Consider the following 6480-nt stretch of genomic DNA (forward strand, 5'->3'; position numbering starts at 1 on the left):
ATTTCGATATTGGAGGAGTTTTATGGGGTCGAAGGGCTGGGCGTTTTCATCAGTGGGCCGGCCAACCCAACCCGTATAATAGGCCGAATAAGCTTAATTTTAGCAGCCCGAAATTAAATGGGCTATAATTGCTCAGCCCGCACTTGATTGGGTCGGCCACGGCCCAAATAAATCCTAACCCAATTACCCCAACCCAGGTCGACCCTATATGCTCTATTCATTTTTTTTTATACCCATTTTAATATAGTCCCTTTAATTTATACCCACATTTTAATACTCTTTCTTTTATACCCAGTTTTATAATTGATGTCCTAATTATACCCCTTCTTCCATTCAAAAGACTAGTACGCAAGTTTTCACTTTCTCACTCTTCAGACTCATCATCTTCTCCATCATTCTGACATCGCCATCCACCATTGATCCCACCCACCGGCGTCGCCAACCACCACTAAGCATAGCAGATTCATTCAAGCTATATGCACACATTGTTTCATAACTCTATGTCTTCATCCAAGCAATATATACATTCCTTGTTCTATCTGGTTATAGTGTGCTAGAGTTAATGTTGGGTAAGGGGATTTGTAGTTTTCAATAGTTTTGATTCATTTTTTTCTAGTATACCACTATTAATTTTAATGTTTTTACATTTCATGGTTTTGATTGATGGTTTAATGGATTGTTTATTAATGAATTCTATGGTGCAGTTCATGTGTTTGATAAAATTCTTCAATCAAAACATTGAGTATTATTAATTGTGTTTGATGAAGAGAACCATGTGGTCAATGGTATTTTTGGAAATGTTGTGATAAAAATGGGTAGAATTAAACTAAATATATTTAGAGGTTAATTTTAGTTAAGTATTATTTTCAACTTATCCCTTTTTTGTACATATATGAATAAGTTTGGGCTGGCCTATATGCTTATATGTTGTATTAAGAAAGATAACATATAATATTATAATACATTGAATTGAATATCACGTAAAAGATAACATAATACTAAACTAAGTTACATATAATATTATAATATATTGAATATCACGTAAAAGCTTGTGGTTGTGCGCCTCTGACCTCTCTTATCTCTCTCTACTATCTCTTCTCTGTTCTGCAATTATGCAGCACCAGGTGGAGGCAGTCGGAGTTGGAGGCAGGCAGACGGAGAGGCAGTCGACTCTCTTGGTTCCAGCTCCAGCCCATGGACCGTCTCGAATCCAGCTCCAGGCCGTGGACCCTATCGACTCCAGCTCCTAGTCATTGACTCTCGGTCTCAGTCACTCCGTCACTCATCTTCGTTCACAGCTCCATCACTCACTCCGTCGCCTCTCGGTCTCCAGCTCCGTTCACGGCTCCGTCACTCACTCATCTCTCATAGGCAGCTGGTTACATCACTCACGAGAGTCACTAGTCAGTCTCGGTACCACACGGTGCACACACTCAGTAAGTTAGTATATTTTTACCTAAAGCATATATGGATGGTTACTCTTGCTTTGCTAACTTGCTGTTGCTGATGTTGTCGACTTAGACTTTAGTTTACAGGTTTAAAATTTAAAGTCTATTTTCACTTTTAATTTATGTATTATATTTAAAGTCAAAATCAGTATATATATAAATATTTATGTGCATCAGCATATAAGCTAGCATATAAGGACCAATTTGTATATAAAATATTTTAAAGTCTATTTTCACTTTTAATTTATCCATTCTCATTCTTATTATTTATATTTTATATTATATATAATTTATGCGTTTGCTCGGTATACAGTGCACTCATAGTCTCGCACTACATCAATTTGTATTTTACATTATACATAATTTATTATGCTATATTTTTTCTCTATATTGGCTTTGATAAACTTTATAATTTTTTTTTAAATAGGCTATAACCCTATCCAACCCAACTCAACCCTTAATATAATTTGTAAAGTTGGATTATATATTAAAAAAAATTTAAATACATTAGAATTTTCTAGACCGATGTAATTGAATTGGCTTATTCAAAAACTCCGGCCAACCCAACCCGTACCCAGCCCATTAGCCTTATCAATTTATTTCAGCAAAGGAAACGAGCGTCGTGGGTTTGTTTTGATGCTTGTTCTCTTTGTTTGGGAACAGTGTTTAAGATTGCCTTGGTTCTTCTTCTTCGACTTATTCGGCACTGAACTTTGGATTGTTGAAATTGGCTTGTTTTTCTTCTGCCTTCGGTATGTTCTTAAATGGGTTGTCTGCGTTGTTTATTTCTTTGATTGTAAAAACAGGTTCTTGGAGAAGAGAGTTTATGAACCCCCTTTGATGTTGTAAACCAGTTTTTAGTTTGTCTTCTCTTTATTATAATGTATATGTTCTCAAATATCTGTAGTGACACTACAAAGCTCTTGCTTTGAATAATTTGGTTTCTGGTTTTGTTTCCTTTTGGGAGGTTGGCCCCCATGTGGCAACCATCTTAGTTTCTGAGGCTTAATAAATGGTTCTTTTCACTCTCTGGAATATGAGTCTTGTCATTTCGATACTGGAGGGGATAAATGGATTCAAAGCATTGGCTTATATCAGCAAAGGGAACGAGCACCGTGGTGGGCTTGTTTTGATGTTGATTTTCTTCATCTGTGGACAAAGTTTGAGGTTGATAACAATCTACTTTGGAACATCGCGTTTGATTGTACTGTAGACTAGCTTGTTTTTTGGGGATGTAAAGACCCAGATTCAGAGTGGACAAGTTGAAGCTGCTAATGGATAAGCTGAATTTTACTCGACTAGGCTTCACTAATGTGTAAAAATTTATTGAATGGGTTTTTTTAGTTTAATCAGTTTTATTCTGATACAACATTTTCCCTACCCTGCTGAAATGGGGTCTTGTTAATGCAGCAAATTGTCACGAAGTGCTATGCCAAAGCAGAGGAACAAATTATGTTTGATATGATTTTTAAGTCAAAAGAACACCAATAAATCTGGAAGGCTGCTTGAACTAAATATCTCAGCAAGGTTTCTGGACATGAAATCTTAATACCAATGAGAAGCAAAAAATAAAAAGAGACAAACATCTAAATTCATCAAAATTACGGGGCTACTATTCTAAAGCTAACTAACAATGCAGACATCAATTTGAATCTCAACTTATTACTCCTTGGTTCACTGCCAAGAAAAACACTTCACCGGAATGGAAATGAGCAGCAAGCGTCAAAAGCTTTTTCCCCTTATTTTTTGGACTCAATCACCCTCTTCGCAAAAGATGGCAAACAGAAAGCAGCCGTGTGAATCTGGAGACAAGAACAAACTCGTGAACAATAAAACAAAGTTTGAGTACTTAACAACTCAAGGTACAAGAGAACGGGAAAAAAACTGTGGCAGAAGAGCGGAATCGAACCTCAGAGTTGTAAAACTTCAAGGGTCTTTCTGAATTGTCTTGTGCATCAATTGGATTCACAGGGTGTTTAAAGTCAACATCTGGTCCCTCAGTAGAACACAGCATAAAACCAATAACACCACTGAAACACAATAAAAACAATAAAAGCACATCAGCAGTGAAATCGTGTTTTCAGTGTTTGCATGAAATTAATAAGTTCAAATTCTGCTTTGGCACAACTTTAGCAAACGTGATACTCATTCAAGTAGATATAAAGATATAGATGACTGGACACTGAATGGATAGTGACCTTATAGGGAGTCTCAACAAGTCTTTACCTGGGGTATGTTGGGACAGTGGTCCATGCATAGTTAACTGATCCCTTAAATATGTGGCGACAATTTGCAACGATATCCTCAATGATGTGCATGTGGAGCCATATACTCTCTGCCTGAGTACACACAACTCCTCCTGGACGAAGAGCCCTTGCTACTGACTGAAAGAATGGCTTTTCAAAAAGCTCCTGTGCAGGACCTAAACAAAATGAAACAAGTAAACTATTATTTAAACATACTTCCCACAGCCATTTTAAGAAAAGACCAATGTTGCTTGAGAACAAGGCATTACCGATTGGATCAGAAGAATCCACTATAACTGCATCATAAGTTCCTTCTGGAACAGCCTTCAAAAATGCAACTCCTACAATGTTTATAGATAACCATCAAGAAATAAGAATACAGGAAGGAACTAGTAAAGGAAGAGAAAATGAGAAGGAAAAAGAAGAAATTGATCGTACCATCACCAATGTGAAGTGTCACCCGTGGATCATTATATCCAACAGCCACATCAGGGAAATACTCTTTAGATACCTGCAAACAGAGGGGGACTTATTAAAAATCAGAAAATTAAAAGCTATTGCACTCAAGTTTCATTCATGGGGCAATAGTATTACAGCAGAGCTTGAAAAAAGTGGGGAATGTTCTAACCGTATGCCAATTCAGTCTAAGTAATAATATGTACCTAGGTAAAACTATTGTAATGAAACAAGCGTAATGAATTCATTTGTTGATTATTACTCAACATACATGAATATATATAATATATCAACAGTAAAATTATTATTTGCTCCTTGCTTAACTCTATAAGATTTGAAGAACATCAACAGTTATATTATCAACATTAGGACTCACCTCAACCACCATTTTGTCGATTTCACATATATCCACTTGCTCGACAGAGGTATGGCGAGCAACTTCCCGAAGGACTCCACCATCTCCTCCACCAATAACTAAAACCTGAAGAAACAAATAAGTAAAATATCGGTGAGGTAATTATAAGATCAAAAAAGAAAGACAACAAAACACTCTTTCTCTGATTTCAAAACATAATCCCGAAAAAGACTTCAGTACAAATTTCATTCCTTTAGCTGAAAAATCATATAATGACCTTTTTGGGGTTTGGAATTGAGCACAAGGGTAGGTGAGTGATCATTTCTTGGTAGGCACATTCATCCCGCTCTGTGAGCTGGATCACTCCATCCAAAACAAGAACCTTTCCATAAGTTGATGACTGCAAGCACATATCACAGACAATAATCTTGTCACTAAAAGAATCAAACAAATATACAGGTAATTTCAGTAACATAATGAAGCATCACTTGCCTGGAAAACCATCACATCCTGGTAGTCAGACTTCCCCTGAAATAAAATCTTCTCTACCTTCAACGAGTGTGCCTCTCCTGCACATAAACATAGCTCCATCAATTTCCATAATACGAAACAAATCATATACAAAAGAAAAAGATATCAACCAACAGTAAAATTAATGACTTCACCCCAAAAGACATGTAAAATGTATTATTGAAATGATTCGATTCAACATTTATAAATAGATAAGCTATAGGAGGAACAGAGGACTCTAAATTATCTGATTTAGAACTATGGAGAATCCAGAAAGCCGAATACAATATATACATAATAGTAATAAGCCTCAATAAAGTAAATTCAAGAGAAAAGGCAACAAATTTCCATATTCATCATTATATTGCAAATCCAGTAAAATCCCTGAATCAACATCAAACAGCAGAGAAACCCGATATGGGAATCACCAAAACGAACAAGTTAAAAAACCCAGGTAGCTAAGCTAAATATTTAAAGAAAAAGGAAAATTATCAACACGTAATAGAAAAGGAAAAAAAACAACACAAACTGCGTTACTAATAGCCTAGAGAGAACAAAATACGGAAAATGTCCAAAAGGAAAAATAAATTGTACACGCCAAGACCTTTTCTTTAACACAAAATGATGGCATACAAAAAAACATTGGCGGAAAACTCAAAACCCCATCGTACAAAAAGCTGGCCCAGAAAACAACCACGCGTAGATCATCCTATAGTAACCAACTACGTATTAATTAAAACTCAACTCAACCTATCAAAAGGTTAGAAACAAACAAGAAGAAGAAAAAAAAATCAACAAACTATTCAATACATTGATAAAGATTCAAAGCTTTTCATCACTTCTCCCCAAAATTCTCATCAAACATACGAAGGTAAACAAAGTTGAAAACGAAAAAGATGAAAACAACACACCGGGCCACATTGGGCTAATCTCAGAAAACCACCCAGGTATGACGGTTGAGATTGAATTAGGCTCTTTGGTCCCATCAGTCTCCATAGAAACAATCGAGGAAACGGAGACTCCATTTGCTTCTTCTTCTCCTTCTTCTTCTCTGGGTCTCTTCGTAGACAAATCATTGGTAACTGCCGCAGCAACACCATCCTCGGCCATAGCTTAAAGCACAAACAACGAGAGACCAAAAGAGAAAATAAAGCAAAACAAAAACCTAACCCAAAAAAAGGGGTCTCTCTCACACACTTGACCGATCGCTAAAGCGTAGAGCTACTTCTGTAAGAGAGGCCACACAAACTTGGGTTTTGCTTGATTTATATATAGCCAAATAGAGAGAGGAAAGGAGTGAACTTTTTTTTTTCTATTATTACTATTATTTAATTAAAAATATATAATATTGTGAAAGATAGATTGATAAGCAAAAATACCCTAGTGATTAAATAAATTGGTATATAATATCACAAAACGAATCCGCTTGGGAAGTACGCATAGCTTTCTGACTTCACTGTAATTA

General features: G+C 36.0%; 2 protein-coding genes across 5 annotated transcripts; one reads left to right on the top strand and one right to left on the bottom strand.

The window, feature by feature from the left end:
* The first annotated feature begins 281 nt into the window (after positions 1 to 281).
* LOC133822080 (uncharacterized) lies at positions 282 to 2478 on the top strand. 4 transcript variants are annotated; one of them, XM_062254293.1, is made up of 3 exons: positions 282 to 569; positions 1119 to 1440; positions 2112 to 2478. In XM_062254293.1, the coding sequence occupies exons 1-3, from the start codon at positions 563 to 565 to the stop codon at positions 2116 to 2118; spliced, it is 336 nt and encodes a 111-aa protein (XP_062110277.1). In that variant the 5' UTR covers positions 282 to 562; the 3' UTR covers positions 2119 to 2478. The 4 variants fall into 4 exon arrangements, with proteins under 4 accessions (XP_062110277.1, XP_062110275.1, XP_062110274.1 ...); XM_062254291.1 differs by having other exon boundaries at positions 2255 to 2478; XM_062254290.1 differs by having other exon boundaries at positions 290 to 569; positions 1119 to 1436.
* A 458-nt stretch (positions 2479 to 2936) lies between these two features.
* On the bottom strand, positions 2937 to 6271 carry LOC133822079 (spermidine synthase 1). The gene is made up of 9 exons (XM_062254289.1): positions 5927 to 6271; positions 4998 to 5074; positions 4783 to 4905; positions 4527 to 4631; positions 4133 to 4205; positions 3964 to 4035; positions 3675 to 3870; positions 3358 to 3478; positions 2937 to 3250 (listed from the first exon to the last, which is right to left on the bottom strand). The coding sequence occupies exons 1-9, from the start codon at positions 6123 to 6125 to the stop codon at positions 3188 to 3190; spliced, it is 1029 nt and encodes a 342-aa protein (XP_062110273.1). The 5' UTR covers positions 6126 to 6271; the 3' UTR covers positions 2937 to 3187.
* Positions 6272 to 6480: the final 209 nt, after the last annotated feature.

The sequence above is a fragment of the Humulus lupulus genome, chromosome 3 (assembly GCF_963169125.1).
Source record: "Humulus lupulus chromosome 3, drHumLupu1.1, whole genome shotgun sequence".
Lineage (NCBI taxonomy): Eukaryota > Viridiplantae > Streptophyta > Magnoliopsida > Rosales > Cannabaceae > Humulus > Humulus lupulus.

What these genes read in the sequence shown, in the direction of transcription:
- LOC133822080 (XM_062254291.1), top strand. An exon ending in ACGGTGCACACACTCAGTAA is followed by an intron (nt 1,441 to 2,254) that starts GTTAGTATATTT and finishes TTGTAAAAACAG; the next exon opens with GTTCTTGGAGAAGAGAGTTT.
- LOC133822079 (XM_062254289.1), bottom strand. Translation starts at nt 6,125, where the DNA reads ATGGCCGAGGATGGTGTTGCTGCGGCAGTTACCAATGATTTGTCTACG. An exon ending in AGGATGTGATGGTTTTCCAG is followed by an intron (nt 4,906 to 4,997) that starts GCAAGTGATGCT and finishes ATGTGCTTGCAG; the next exon opens with TCATCAACTTATGGAAAGGT. An exon ending in GACACTTCACATTGGTGATG is followed by an intron (nt 4,036 to 4,132) that starts GTACGATCAATT and finishes TAAACATTGTAG; the next exon opens with GAGTTGCATTTTTGAAGGCT.